Raw genomic sequence first — 16,415 nt, 5'->3', positions numbered from 1 at the left:
TTTCAAAGGCATCATATTGCATGAGAACTGAGGATTGATTCATTTCCCTGTTCTATCTGGAGATGTTCTTCATGAAATGCATTTAGTTGGCCTCAGGTAGATTGGCTGTGGTTATTACAAAGAGAGTGGAGAGTGTACTGTCTCATTTGTTCCATTATTCCATGAGTTGCAACATAAAATAAGTATGTGCTGTGTTACTGCATACTTTTTCTGTATTAAACTCAGAATGTACAAATCCATCAACTAGGATTCTTTAATGAACATGATCATTTGTAAAGCATTCATTTATTGTCAATGAAAATACAGGACTGGTTAACACACAGTTTGGAATATGAAAGTGTAAGTGTTTACCCCTTTCTGAAAAAAAACTTAGGCAAAGGGAATAAACGATTTATTTTCTTCACTCATGGGATGTGGGCGTCACTGGCTGACCAGCATTAATTGACCTTCTCTAGTTTTCCTTGAGAAAGTAGTGCTGAGCTGCCTTCTTGGATCATTACAGTCTACCTGCTGTGGGTGGACCCACAAAGCAATTAGAGAGGGAATTCCAGGATTTTGACCCAGTGACAGTGAAAGAACGGTGATATGTTTCCAAGTCAGGATGGTGAGTAGCGTGGAGGGGAATTTGCAGGGGTTGATGTTCCCAAGTACCTGCTGCCTTTGTCCTTCTAGTTAAAATGGTTGTGGGTTTGGAAGATGTTCTTCTGCAGTGCAATTTGTGCATAGTACGCACTACTGCTACTGAGCCTCGGTGATGGAGGGAGTGGATGTTTGTGGATGTGGTGTCAATCAAGCAGGCTATATTATCCTGGATGCTGTCAAATTTCTTGAGTGTTGTCAGAGCTGCACCCATCCAATCAAGTGGGGAGTATTCCATCACACTCCTGACTTAATGCCTCGTAGATGGTGGACAGGCTTCACGGAGTCTAATTCTAGATCGAATTATACAATGAATGGAAAAGTTGATGGGCAGAGAGATCTGGGAGTGCCAGTCCATTGTACCCTGAAGGTTGCTGCACAGGTGGATAGAGTGGTCAAGAAGGCATATAGTATGTTTGCCTTCATTGGACGGGGTATTGAGTATAAGACCTGGCAAGTCATGTTAAAATTGTACAAGACATTGGTTCGGCCGAATTTATAATACTGTGTACAGTTCTGGTCGCCACATTATCAAAAGGATGTGGACGTTTTGGAGAGGGTGCAGAGAAAGTTTACGAGGATGTTACCTGGTATGGAAGGAAAAAACTATGAAGAGACGTTGAGTAGGTTAGGTTTATTTTCAAGAGGAAAAAGGAGATTGAGGGGGGACCTGATTGAGGTTTACAAACTCATGACAGGGAGGATTCAATAACGAGAGATCACGCTTTCAAGGTGAGAGGTGAAAAGTTTAAGGGGGATACATGTGGCAAGTACTTCACATAGAGGGTGGTGGGCGTTTGGAACACATTGCCAGCAGTGGTGGTAGAGGCAGGCACGGTAGATTCATTTAAGATGCGTCTGGACAGGTGCATTAGTAATTCGGGAGCAGAGGGATACAGATGCTTAGGAATTGACCGACAGGTTTAGACAGTACATTTGGATCGGCTCAGGCTTGGAGGGCTGAAGGGCTTTTCCTGGGCTGTAAATTTTCTTTGTTCTTTGAGTCAGGAGGTGAGCTACTTGTCATCGCCTCTGACTTGCTGTTGTAGCATTTTATTTATGTAATGAATCCAGTTGAGTTTCTAGTCAGTGGTGACCTCCAGGATGTTGGTAATGGGTGATTTAGTGATGGTAGCACCAATGAATGTCAAGGGTTCCTGGTTAGATTATCTCTTCATTGGAGATGGTCATTGTCTGGCATTTGTGTGGCACGAATGTTACTTGCCACTTGTCAGCCAAAGTCTGGATATTGTCCTGGTCTTGTTGCATTTGAACATGGACTGCTTCGGTGTTTGAGGAGTCAAACATGGTGCTGGACTTTGTGCAATCTTTGTTGAATATCCACACTTCTGACCTTATGATGGAGGGAAGATCATTGAAGCAGCTGAAGATGTTTGGGCCTAGGACACCACCACATATGTTATTTTGATGCTACCATCCGCTGGGGGCCCTCAGAAATGTCAGCCTTTCTTGTCAACTGAGGATTCTCCACCAGTGTAACTGACAGGGCCCTCAGCCATGTCTGTCCCATTGCCCACACTTCTGCCTGTTCCCAGTCTGACACACCTTCCTGTTCCCAGTCCGACACGCCACCCTGTTCTTGAAGTGAACTCCCTGCAATCTGTCCACCATCTACAAGATGCCATTCAGGAGTGCAGTGAGATTGGGCGGCATGGTGGCTCAGTGGTTAACACTGCTGCGTCATAACACTAGGGTCCAAGGTTCGATTCCAGCCTCAGGTGACTGTCTGTGTGGAGTTTCCACATTCTCCCGGTGTCTGCGTGGGTTTTCTCCGGTGCTCCGGTTTCCTCCCACAATCCAAAAGTGTGCAGGTTAGGTGAATTGGCCATGCTAAATTGCCCGTAGTGTTGGGTGCATAAGTCAGAAGGAAATGGGGCTGGGTGTGTTACTCTTTGGAGAGTTGGTGTGGACTTGTTGGGCCGAAGGGCCTGTTTCCGCACTCTAGGGAATCTAATCAAAAATTTGTCTGCATGACCACAGCTCCAACAATACTCAACATTATCTCGAACAAAGCAAATCACTTGATTGGCAGTCCATCCATCACCTTCAAAATTAATCCTCTCCACCTCTGTCACTACAGCAGTGTATACCTTCTTACAAGATGCGATTCAACAACTTGCCAAGCCTCCTTTGTTCGCGTCTTCCAAAGGGTCAGCTCCACTGCTTAAAAGGGTACGGTCAGCAAATGCTTGGGAACACCAACTCCAAGTGTTCTGAATTCTAACTGTATCACTGTTTCCTCACTGTCACTGTGTCAAAACTCACAAGCTCCCTCCCAAATAGAGCCTACCTACACCAAATGGATGGCAACAGTTCAAGCAGCTGACTCGCTTTCTCCAGAGCTGCCTTGGGACAAGCAGTATATGCAAGCCTCATTAGCAGTGTTCACACGCCATGAAATAATATAAACAAAACTGTGGGTAAATAGGATATCCTAGAATGTCACAGCAGGATGTTGGTGTTTCTAAGGTGTATTCCTTACATCAGAATTGATAGATTAATCCACTCATATTCCAGGAAATATAGTGGAGGGAAAAGAAAACAGATGAAATATTGTGTGTTAAATGTGGGTGGTTCTTTGTTTTATTCTGATAAGGTAAATGCTTTCTATCTGACTGGTCTGGTGACAACCTAAATGCCACAAGCGTCAACATAGTTTCAAACTACACCCACTGAGTTTTTGGGTAGAGTCCAAGACAATACCAGGATGATGTCTGGAGTCTCTCAGACTATTTATAGAGTTCAATTTTGTTCTTTCCCCAACATCTTACATCCAAAATGTAAAAGTGTCTACAGCAACTGGAAGTTGAATTGCAGAAATAAATGCTTTGATTTTAACTTTTTTTTTTTACTGGAGATAAAGATGTGATTTGATTTATCCCATCTCTTAAGGGATACCCCTCATTCTTAGATTTTGTCATTTAGTCTTCATTTTCTCTTCAAGAGCAAATATCTGCCAACCAGCCATTCTGTCACATCCCCTCAGGATCTTATACGTATGAATGATATCTCCTATTTCATTCTTCTAAAACCCAATGGGTAAAAGATTCAACGTGTTTTACCTTCTTTCACAGTATAAGCCCTTCATCCTGGGATTGAGTTGAATAATCTTTGACCTGCTAACACAATTATGTAATTTTTCAGATAAGGAAACAAAGATAATGTTCTTGAAGTGAACTCATCAAACCCCTGTAGAGCAATGGTAAAATCTCGCTAAATTTATATTCCAGCTCTCTCTCTCCCCCCCCCCCGCCCCCCCCACACCAACCTTGTCACAAGTGGCAATATTTCATTTGCCTTCCTAGACATGTGCTGCATCTGGACACTGACATTTTGTGACACATGTATCAGGCCACCTAGATCTCTCTATTCCCCTTGAAATCCACAACACCCGTCTGTTTAAATAGTACACCACCTTCCTGTTCTTCCTATCGTGCTGTCATTAGCAAGATTAGCCACTGTCCATTTGGTCCCTTCATGGATGTAGATCGGTAGTAGTTAAAACCCCAGCACTGAGCCCTGTGAAACCCAAATTATCCACTTGAAATGGACGCTCTTTTCATTTCTGTTTGCTTCCTGTTAGCTAACCAGTCCATTGAGGTGGCCCCTTTACCAAAAGTCTTCTGGCAATCCACATACACCACATCATCTGCGTCAATGTGACTGATCTTTTCATGGCCTCGGCTCCACTTACTTGTCTGGTCACCATAGCCCTTAATTCCTTTACTGTTCAAATATCTATCTATCTTTGCCTTAAAAACATTCGACGAGGTAGCCTCAACTGCTTCACTGGGCGGGGAAATCCACAGATTCACAACCCTTTGGGTGAAGACGTTCCTCCTCAACTCAGTCATAAATCTGCTCCCCCTTATTTTGAGGTTATGTCCCCTAAGATCTAGTTTCACCCACCAGTGCAAACAAACTCCTTGCTTCCTAGCTTGTCAATTCTCTTCATAATCTTATACATTTCTATTAGATCTCCCCTCATTCTTCAAATTCCAGTAAGTACAGTCCCATAAACCAACCCTCTCCATTCTCGAATCAACCTAGTGAGCCTCCTCTGTATCTCCTCCAGTGCATCTTTTGTCAAGTAAGGTGACCAAAACTGTACACCGTCAATGCCCCTGTAACATAGAAAAGGCAGAAAGCATCGCTGCTAATGGTTAGAAGTGGCGTTCCCTACAGGACACTCACACCCTGGTTAGTGTTGTCATGGCATTGGGATAACGAGTGACACTTACTCAGCTGCTAGCTCATGGATGTCTCAGCATTGCAACAGATGAGCTGTCAGTGCATGGACCTTCAGAAGTAGTGGGTGCAGTGACAAAAATAGTGTGAGTGTAAAGGGGCCGAGGGCAGAGTTACCCTGGCAGAGAAGAGAAAATAATTGACCATTTTCCTCTGCAGTCCAGTCCTCTACACCCTGCCGATGACACCTGGGTCAGTGCCAATCTTCGACCAGGCTGGCATTTGGCTGTTGAGAGTGTCTTTCTGCAGCTCCTCCAAGAAGTGGACGTTTTGTTGTTGCACCAGCCCTTCCATCAGGACCTCCGGAGCAAAAATGGCTGTTAATGGAAGTTTGTGAAGATCAGGTCAGAGAACCGACTTCAGTTTGTCAGGTTACAGCCAGAATCACTCCACCGAACTTGACAGGGCTTGAACATAGCTAAACACTGGGTTTTCTAAGCTAGAGATCAGAAGTAGAAAGTGAGAACTGCAGATGCTGGAGATCAGAGTTGAGAGTGTCATGCTGGAAAAGCACAGCCAATCAGACAGCATCCGACAAGCAGAAGAATTGACGTTTCGGGCATAAGCCCTTTATCAGGAATGAAGAACTTATGCCTGAAACATTGATTCTCCTGCTCCTCTGATGCTGCCTGACCTGCTGTGCTTTTCCAGCACTACACTCTCGACTAAGCCAGGGATCAACCTGCTAAAATTTTAAACCGCAAGCAAGCAAATGCATTCAACCTTTACGCTCTGACATAAACTCCACAGTATAAACAAATGATCTTCCAGTAATACTCCAAGGGTGGGTTGCAGTCACCTGATCTCTGGCACACACTGAATTCGGTCACAATTTTCTTATTAAAATGTCCTTCAGAAAAATAACACCCATGTACCACTAGTTTTAAATACAAACTCTTGCAAATAATGACGTATATAGCACACACCTTCCATCATACATCCGCCAAAGGAGATTGTAGTATCTCTTGAAGAGGCATTTTGATTGACAATTACAAATTATTTTAAAGCTGTTTCTTTTGTTACATTAGCAATAGTAACATGTTGATAATAACCTAACAACAAGTTTCATGGATTTTACACATGTCCATTTGAATCACAGCACTGGGTTGCTTCACATATGTTTTTGATAACATATCAAATAACATGTCCATTCGAAGAATATCAACGCATATCAACAGCATTAAACTCCACTGAAATAACTGTGGGTTCCTGTCCCAAAATTTCTCTTTCAAACAAAAATCAAAGGATTGTGGTTCATACAAATAAGTTTCTTCTACATTTTTGCTGTTAAACTATCTCAAAGTGATGCGCAGCCAGCAAAGCCTCAAGGTCTGTCCCCACTATTGAATATTTCTGTTTACGAGAATTCGTTTTGGTTGAAAAAGTGCCGACAGGCCTTTCCATCCTGAATTTGTCATCTTCTAGTAACAGGTACTGGCACCAATATTGCTATCACCAACAGCCAGTTTCAATGGCCTTTCATAATTCACTGTTACTGAAATCAGTTATCAGCACCCCAGCTTTCAAATTGCCCAAAAGGACTCTGAAGTTCTAATACCCATTCAATTTTTAAAAATCTTTATCATGTTCATCAGAGGAGCCACTGCAGTTGCTGAAGTTCAGAACATACTTCTGGTAAAATTCATATGTGCCAATATATCCCAAAACATCGCAAAAAAAAAAGCCTGAAAGAACTGCGGATGCTGACAAAGACATTAATTCTGCTTTCTCCCCACAGAAATATCTGCTGAGTTTTTTTCCAGCAGTTTCTGTTTTTGTTTCGCAAAATTTCATGTTTTGTCCTTGGCACAGGAATATCCAAAATAGCTCTTACATTTACTTCTCTAGGTAGTCCTTGGCTGCACAGCATGGACCAAGTACATTGAGTTTGCTTTAGTTAATCCCCTTTTGTCCGGATTTATTTGGTTCTTTTCAACTGGTTGAACATTTGAGTCATGTGTTGTAAAGGTTCTTCCCAGGTTTAACTGAATACAGCCACATTGTCAGTGTAAACCAAGCAGTTACATAGTCCCTCAATGACTTTATTGGTTGACATTGCTATTTCATTTTCCATTCCAAGTGCATGACTTTGCATTGTAACACCATTATGCCCACTACTAAGGTTGGCTAAGTATGTCAGCCTCATTTTCTATACCTGTTCTCCTTTTTCTAAAAAAAATTGTATCTAATAGCTGATTTCTAAGTCAGCTCCTTTTTTTCGTGGTCTCTTCTTCCTGCCTAAGTTTATAGGCCTAAGGTTGAGTCACAATATCCTGTAACATCTTTTTCTATTACATCCACTCGTGTCTCCAGCAAACTTTAGTGAGGTCAACATTTTTGAACTGGCCAGGTTATTTCCCAAGATAAAATTTATTCCTTCTATCGGGATATGTTTCATTACTCCAACGACAGCTTCCCCATTTTCTGTGTCAATTTTTAATTCAACTCACTATGATAAATGAGGGGGTAACCTCCATATGTACCTCCAAGTAATATCTTCTCTTTCATTAATCTTGTTGAAGGGCAAATGGTATCACTTGCCAACATCAGGCACTGACATGCCCCAGGTATCCCTCAATATCTTCATGAATTTAGTTCTTTTTTCTGCATTTTTGCAACAGAAATGGGAAAACAACTTTTTTAAAGGCCAAGCATTGTTGAAGCATTTCTGCACTGTAATTGTTAGAACAAAGAACAGTGCAACACAGGAACAGGCCCTTCGGCCCTCCAAGCCTGCGCCGACACATTCTTGCCCTTCTATACTAAAACTGGCTTCACAGGATCCGTATCCCTATCCATGTATTCGTCCATGTGCTTCTTGAATGCTGCTATTGTGTCTCTTTCCACCACCTCCTCTGACAGCGCGTTCCAGGCACTTGCCACCCTTTGTGTGAAAAACATGCCTTGCACATCTCTTTTCAACTGCCCCCCCCCAGCTCCCCCACTCCACCCCACTGTGTCCCCTTGTAATTGACCCCTCCACCCTCAGGGAAAAGCAAGCCCTGTGGGCAGGTATCACTGAACTGCCTTCCCAGTCATTCCCTCTGCCCATAACACCTGTGTATCTATCTATGTGTGGGAACAGTTTATAATGGGTTAGAGTTTTAACCAGGAGAGCTGTATGTTAACTGTTCGTAACTGTTTAACTGCAGTTATAATCCGTTTATTTCTAATAAGTAACCACTCCTCTTAAGTGTCAAAAACTAATCCGTGCTTTCTGACAACTTGAGTCTGAAAGACAAGTGAACCGGGAATTTCAGCATTCTTTCTGACATCTTTAAATTTTGTGACAACCCCAGGAATAGCAGCATTTGGTTTCCCCCTCACTATGCCAGTGAGGCTTTACGGAATCGGAAGTAAATGGAAGTGTTTACTGACACCGACAGCTGAGGGCAACTATACTCATTGGGGGAATGCAAAGGAGCAAGCATTGATGGCATCATACACACCTTTGTGATGTCATGCGCAAATGCGGTTTTGAACTGGCGGGGGAGAGGGATACTGTGCACACGACGGGGTGTTGGAGAGTTCCCAGAGTGAGAGAGGAAGAGAAGGACAGCCCAGCAGTGGAGTGAAGGCAGAGCCGGGTGGGTGAGGGGAGACAGAACGGGCTGGTGGTCGGAGTGGCCTCTGGCACCCAGCCCATCCTTGCTGTCTCCATTGCTCCACCCCCACCTCTCCACTCCCTGCCCAGTTCTGTCTCCTGGTTCCTCACTTCCCACTTATTGTTCAAAACTTCAACTTAACCAATTCTTTAAAAGGGACTTGGATCACACTTACATTGTATCCAGCACAAAACCATCAACAGCCTCCAGTTTTTGTGACCTCATCTAATGTTGCTACCGGGCAAGTTCGACCTCAGATTGAAATTGGCTTGAGAGATCACATTTTTAAAGAATATTTAACATTGTGGCCAATCACTGAAACATAGGCACATAGAACAGTAACACAGAAGTGTTTTGAGGTCCATTGCAAAAAATTGAATGCTGCTGGAAGAAATAATAGAGGATTGTTTGAATAAAACTAATCGAGAGTTAGCAGATAAATTGTTGTAAGATGTAAAAGCAGGATCTTGTAGAGAACACTGGCATTAAGTCTGCAAATTTCCTTTAATAATAAAACAGAAGTTTATTCCTGAAAAGGGAAGATAACAAAATAAGACAAACCAAGCTCTATAAATAAAGAATGGAGTTTGAGATAATCTAAAACAGGCTGCAAAACAAAGTCTTATCTATTGTCTAACACTATCATTTTACAGTGATTCAGGTCCAGCAAAGTGACCCTTCAATATCAAATCTTTAGATCTGACTCAAGCATTTCTTCCCAGCTCTATCCTATCCAATGTGAAGTCTTCCTATGTAAAGACTCTCAAACTAAAAAATTGGACTTTTTATGTTTTTTTAAAGAAATAATCTGCTGTCTTCTAACCAAATACTTCTGGTCTAGAGGTTTCAAAGGCTATTACACCAAGATAACAGCACTTTCCTTGTGCTGCCCATACTGTGCCTTAGAAGTGAAGCTATACTTGTTTCAGGTGTCCTCAAAAAAGGACACAAGAAGCTCTGAGTATTTGGGTTTCTCAAGTTAATGAAAAATTCCTTGATGATTCTCAAGCAAATTCAAACCAATACTTTTCAAAGTTTACCCTGCAGTATTAGTAAATTATATTCCATTAACCTCCAGGAGGCTTGCAATCACTATCTCTCTGCCACACAATGAATTAGGTCATGGTTACAGAAAGGATTTGCTTGAGCCCATTTTGTTCTAAACCTCTTTACAAAAGTAATCTATATGCCACTGGTTTGAAACGCAAACTCTAATAAAAACCTATGTTGACAATGTATGTTGCAAAAACCACTCACCTTCATTGTAGCTGGAGAGGCCAGCCATAGTGACAGAACGAGTGGGTCACTTCACAATGAAAGTAAAAGACAGCAGTAAGAAAAGAGCACCCTCCAGTGGTTCTTACAATTACTGCAATACAGAGGAACCTCACCTCAATTATCGAGCGTTTGATTATCCGAATATCCGGCAAATCACGAGGTCCCCATGCTTGGCTAAACTGTGTTATCTGGAATTCAATAAACCGAACGAAGTACTCCCACCAGCGTCCTTCAGATAATCGAGGTTCCTCTGTATTTATAACTGGACTGCATGGTGTTGATTGATATTTTTTGTCACGTGTACCGAAGTGCCGAAGTGAAAAGCTTTGTTTATGAGCAATACAGGCAGATCTTAGTAAGCAAGGACGTACAGATCAGAGGTTGTAAAAAGACTTAGACAGAGGCGTGCAAGTTAATGTTGCACAAGGAGTGGGCTAGGCAAAATCAACATTAACAAGATCAGCATTATTTGAGGCTAGACAGTCCATTCATCGGTCTAATAACGGCGGGGAAGAAGCTGTTGTGAACCTGCCAGTGCATATGTTCAGGCTTCTGTACCTTCTGCCTAATGGAAGAGGTTGTAGGAACCCACTACCGGGGTGAAATTATAACATTGAAGAGTGGAGCACACTGAGGCAGCTAGATTTGGGTCTGCTACACATTTTGCTGCACACAGCCTTTAGTCCAGTGGTGGAACAAAACTTTTAGTCATTTTTATTTTCGTGGCTGTTGCAACTGCGTGTAATACTTGGGCGGTGTGACTTTCAGCTGAATAAATGTTTACATATGTCAATCCTTCATAGTTCACATAAAACAGAAGGTTAGCAACAGGGACTTTGGCTATCCTTCCCTTTCAATCATAGAAAAGGAGAGCAAGAAAAGTACTCTTGATTTCAATGGGGCAGTCAATTAAACCAGTTGCTTTAAAGCAGCCACAAAGATTTTTTTCCATTGGTTTGGAGCTGGGAGGTGATAACGGTCAAGTGTATAATTCCTTGTTAATGCATAAATGCTCAGATTTGCAACTACCTGTGTTTTTTAAATTGTGGAACTCACCAAATCCCTGTCACTTTCTCCAGAATGGAGACCCGCGGTGAGGCTGGCAGCGGTCAACTGTGCAAACAGTCAGAATGTGAAAATCTGTCGAAGATTTCAAGTGACCGTCTATCCAACAATGAAGGTATGGTATGGGTGCACTGGATCGCAAGAAATGCATTCACTGAAAATTCTTAGGGCACATACTGAGTCCAGTTCCATTCAGCTGCTCAAATCCAAGATCTGAGTGTTTGTAATTAAGACAAAATGTGCCAAACCTCACGTACAACCCCTACTTTAAAACCAGAAATAAATTAGTACTCCCTCTGCCTGGAATGAACCGAAAGTTCATTTAGAGTTTCGGTCGATGGTGTGTGAGTGCTGTTTATTTCTGAGCTTTGGCCGAGTTATTTTTATTGTTATTCATTCACGGGATGAGGGCATCACTGGCTAGGCCAGCATTAGTTCCCCGTCCCTAATTGCCCAGAGGGCAGTTAGGAGTCAACCATATGGCTGTGGGTCTGGAGTCACATGTAGGCCAGAACAGGTAAGGATGGCAGTTTCCTTCCCTAAAGGACATTCGTGAACCAGATGGGTTTATCTGACAATAGATTCGTGGTCACCACTAAACTCTTAATTACAGATATTTATTGAATTTAAATTCCACCATTTGCCAGGTCCCCAGTATTATCTTTGTAGCTATACTTGGGGAATCTTGTGGTGCCATGGTAACATCCCTACCTCTTAGCCTGGATTTAAGTTCCACCTGGACCAGAAATGTGTCACAATATGTCTGAACAGGTCAATTAAAATGATCTATTCTCGGGTTAAGTGCACATACCTACCCCCTTCTCCAGAAGTGGTGGTGCAAGGGTTTTTAACACTATAAGTGCGTGTCTTACTTATCATACAGGGGGTTCAGTGTAGCTATGGCAAAGGCCATTATACCAGATGAGTGGGTGATATTTTAAAGGGTTTTTTTTAGATCTGTACCAGCTCATCATTGCTCAACAAAAGCTGGATCGTGGATGGGAAAATGTAGCCCTACACTAACTCAGTTAAAACATACTTAGTTACCCTTCTGCGCTTCTTCCATTGCTAACTTGGCTTCGGGTTGTGGTTAATCAGGGTATTGGCTCATTTGTTTTGTTACTTGTGTCCAGCTGAGTAGTGAATAACTGTTCTCCCGGCTTCTGCAAAATGCCCCTGATGAGCTGGAATGCGAATTTGGCTGCAGTTCAGGCATCTAACTGAGTCTTTCTGTTCTGAGACTGTCTGCGAAATGTGCATTTGCAGTTTCAGAAATTGGCAGCGCAGGTTCGTGTTGTGGAAAAACAAGGGCGCTGCCAATATTTAACCCAACATTAACTTGGCGGTGAAAGATCGGGGGGTACAATCAGGTGCATCTCCGATAACTGGAGCAAACAGTGAGGTGCAAGCTGACTTCCACCAATTACAGTCGTTGCTAATGGGGCTTTGATCCAAAACCTCGCTGAACTACAAATCATTCATATACACCCATTTGCATTTTAACATGACATCCTATTATTTCCTGACTCCAACCAGTTGGTTGCAGTGCTGCTTTCAATGCCCCACCCAGCGCAATGTGATAGGAAGAGAGTGAGCATAATCTCTGATTTCTGCTGTTTTAGCCTTTTGTTTTAGCCTACAACACTGGTTAGCAGCAATGCAAACAAGCAGATATATATTTTTTAAAAAATCAGTTTGTAATTCCCTTCTGTTAGTGTACAGCCTGTCTGTCAGCTCGTCCACAGCTCCTCATGGAGACACATGGAGATCTCATATCCTCAGACTAAAATGTCAGAGACACTCAGAGGAACCTCGATTATCCAAATACCAATTATCCGAAAGTCTGATTATCCGAACGAGATCTCGAGGTCCCGATGGAAACATTGCATCAAAGACGTGTTTCCAACAATGATCGCGCCTTTTGTTTACAGTGATTAAACAGGCACCGTCTTCAAATGACTGACCTCCCACCCTCTCTCTCACCCCACACTTTCCCTGGAGTTCTACAGAGGGGTGTCCCCTAACCGTGCCCCGCCACGCTTCCCCAGATAATCTCTCCAACATTGTCCTGTACAGGGCAGAGGTGGAACCTGTCAAAAGGTTGCAGTACAAAATTGTGTGTGTGTGCGCGGGCGTGTGTCTTGTTGGGTGTCCAGTCCAGCTTCCCCGGAGAGGGGGCAAGTGTCTAGGAGCTTGGGCAGGGTTGAGGGCAGTGTTGGAGATGGGGTCTCGCGCGTGGTGTGCTGCTGCAGTCTCCTGAACAGTGAGCAGACTTTAAAAGCTCCGAGCCCCAGAGGAAAGGCATTTGATCAAATAACCGAATAATCAATTATCCAAACGAAATAGTGCCCGCCCATCAAATTCGGAAAATCGAGGTTCCCCTGTAAAGGCTTGGCAACCCCTGCCCCTAGATGTATAACATGCAGTCTCACTACCATCTGGGCATGCTCCGACACTCGTGAACCAAGCTGCCTGCTAAAGGCAAACAGCTCCCCTGCCTCAGAACAAAGAATCTGTGGTGAAGCTCAAAGGTGGACTGATACCTAAATTAAGTTATTATAAATTTGACAATTCCTGGCCTCACAGTGCCAGGGACGTGGGTTCAATTCCAGCCTTGGGCGACTGTCTGTGTGGAGTTTGCACATTCTCTCTGTGTCTGCGTGGGCTTTCTCTGGGTGCTCTGGTTTCCTCCCACAATCCAAAGATGTGCAGAATTGGCCATGCTAAAATGCCCCATAGTGTTAGGGGATGTGTTAGTTAGGGGTAAATGTAGGAGAATGGGCTTGGGTGGGACACTCTTCGAAGGGTCGGTGTGGACTTGTTGGGCCGAAGGGCCTGTTTCCACACTGTAGGGATTCTAAGCCATGGCCAAAAGTAGTGTGCTGCATTCCTTTGGCCTCAACCATGGCATTTGAGAGAGGAGCCTTGTCATATGGGTATCCTAGAGTCTTAATACATTGAGTCCAGATTTTGCCCATTCTAACACTAAAGGGAAGGTAACCATTAAGGGTGATAACCCCAACTAGACTGGCATAGAGAATGGGGTGCTGTGAGCTGTCTCCATTAGTGGGAGGGATTATTTTGACCCAATGGAGCAGCCACTGCCTACCTGTGTTACACCTGACTTGTAAAATGCTGTCCTGCCAGAATCCACCAGCTTCAAGGGAGCTTTGAGTCCCTGCTGAGGAATTGAACGGAATTTATCTCACCAGGGAAGCAAACAAAACATTCAAAGGGAGATTCCAAATTTTCCATTGCCAAGCTAGAAGGTCAGGGGCACTTGCACAGAGCTGACCCAGGTAGCTGGTTGACAATGCCTGCAAGACACCTCTACTCAACAAGGGAGTCCACAGGCTGACCATTGGCATTGCCACTCAAGAAAAGACCAGGCTCATCCCTGTAGTGGACCACGGGAAGCAAAAGAAGCATTACAGTCACCCGACAAGACATGCGTTTAGCGGAAACGCATCAGCAAGGTGTCGCCTTCTGTGCAGGATGCAACTCTTGAATCTTTAAAGGCAAAACATTGTCCTTGTGTCAGATTCAGTCCTGCTGCCTACCTGGATATAAACCTGCAGTTCCTCAACTGAACTGAACAGGCGCTGTCTGACATTCTCACATAGGTTTCAGGATGAGGGGGGAAAGACTTAAAAGGAACCGAAAGGGGCAACATTTTCACGCCGAGGGTGGTGCGTGTATGGAATGAGCTGCCATAGGCAGTGGTGGAGGCTGGTACAGTTGTAACACTTAAAAGGCATCTGGATGGGTATATGAATAGGAAAGGATCAGAGAGATATGGGCTAAATGCTGGCAAAATGGGACTAGATTTATCTAGGATATCTGATCGGCAAGGATGAGTTGAACCGCAGGGTCTGTTTCTGTATTGCACATCTGTATGACTGCAAAAGGGAGCAGGAACACACTTGGAGATACTGTCTGTAGTACCATGCTCTTGACATATGGGAGGTCAGTGCAAGAACATGCTGTCTGGTTTGAGGATGGTACCACTGAGATGGAACCTCTCCTTGAAGCCAAGCAGCCTGCTCCAAGAGGGTCAACATACAACTTAACACACTGCTCGGCAGGCTGCTTTTGGTGACATGATGGCTCAGTGTTAGCACTGCTGCCTCACGGTACCAGCAACCCAGGTTCGATTCTACCCTCAGATGGATATGTGTGGAGTTTCCACATTCTCCCTGTGTCTGTGTAGTTTTCCTCCCACAGTCCAAAGATGTGCAGCTTTGGTGGATTAGCCATGCTGAAGTGTCCAGCGAGGTGAAGGCTAGGTGGGCTAGCCATGGGAGATGCAGGGTTAAAGGGACGGAGTCTTTGGAGGGTCGACGTGGACTCGATGGGCTGAATGGTCTGTTTCCACGCTGTAGGGATTCTATGGTTTTAATAACTGGTTGTTGTAACTGTGCTAAAATATGCAGATGACTTTTGATTGAGGGAATATTAGGGAGAAAAATTAAAGAATCAAAATGTCACCCTGTCCATCAGTAAAGAAAATAGTTCCATTGTAAACAAAGACTTTGGATGTTAATACTAACTGCAGTAAATCATTGGAGAGATGATTAGATTACTTAGAGTGTAGAAACAGGCCCTTCGGCCCAACAAATCCACACCGACTCTCTGAAGAGCAGCCCACCCAAACCCATTCCCCCACATCTAACACTATGGGCAATTTAGCATGGCCAATTCACGTAACCTGCACATTTTTGGAGTGTGGGAGGAAACCCACACAGAGAATGTGCAAACTCCACACAGATAGTCGCCTGAGGCGGGAATTGAACCCAGGTCTCTGGCACTGTAAGGCAGCAGTACAAACCACTGTGCCACCGTGCCACCCATCTTAAGACTTACTGTAGGGAAAGCACATCACATTATATAAAGTCAGCTTGGTGAGAAGCTGATATGGAGTCCATAGCAGAGGAGCTTAGCAGATCTATTGACTTGGATAAAGATCCCAGTTGCTGATGCAATACACACTATACTCTTAGAACACGGAAAACTGGCATTCCTGCAAAAGCCACACAGATGCCACTGTCTTTTCCAAGAGTAGGGGCAGCAGACCATACCACCATGCAGGCAATCAATGGCCAAGTGGTGTTATCACTGGAGTATTGATTTGGAAACTCAAGTCATGTTCTGGAGGCCCAGGATCGAATCCTGCAATGGCAGATGATGGAATTTGAATGTGATACAAATCTGGAGTTAAGAGTCTAAAGATGACGATGAAACCATTGTCACTTAATGGAAAGCCCATTGGTTCACTAATTCCTTGTAGGATCTGGTCTACATGTGACTCCAGGCCTGCATCAATGTAGTTGATTCTTTATTGCAATGCAGGTAACAAGTCCCAGCCAAGTCAGTGATATCCACATCTGTGAATGAATTTTTTAAGAACGATTGACGGTAAGAAACTATGGCCCTGTATAAGAACAAGAAAGACCCCAGTGATTGGAATAACTATTGAGGTATCTTGGTGCTAGGCATCATGAGAAAGATATTTGCCCACATTGTCCTTCTGCAGACTGCAGATCCCAGCTAACACATCCA

At 43.7% G+C, this 16,415-nt stretch overlaps 1 protein-coding gene across 2 annotated transcripts in view; it reads left to right on the top strand.

The window, feature by feature from the left end:
- Positions 1 to 16,415, top strand: part of qsox1 (quiescin Q6 sulfhydryl oxidase 1) — a 119,858-nt gene that overhangs the window by 23,136 nt on the left and 80,307 nt on the right. For both annotated transcript variants that reach the window (XM_043699922.1, XM_043699923.1), the window contains exon 2: positions 10,871 to 10,971. In XM_043699922.1, coding sequence (XP_043555857.1) covers positions 10,871 to 10,971 — 101 coding nt within the window. The remainder of the gene's footprint in view (positions 1 to 10,870; positions 10,972 to 16,415) is intronic.

This window comes from Chiloscyllium plagiosum, chromosome 11, assembly GCF_004010195.1.
Source record: "Chiloscyllium plagiosum isolate BGI_BamShark_2017 chromosome 11, ASM401019v2, whole genome shotgun sequence".
In the NCBI taxonomy this organism is placed as follows: domain Eukaryota; kingdom Metazoa; phylum Chordata; class Chondrichthyes; order Orectolobiformes; family Hemiscylliidae; genus Chiloscyllium; species Chiloscyllium plagiosum.
The sequence above is the reverse complement of the archived record's forward strand: the minus strand, read 5'-3'. Positions and strand labels throughout refer to the sequence as shown.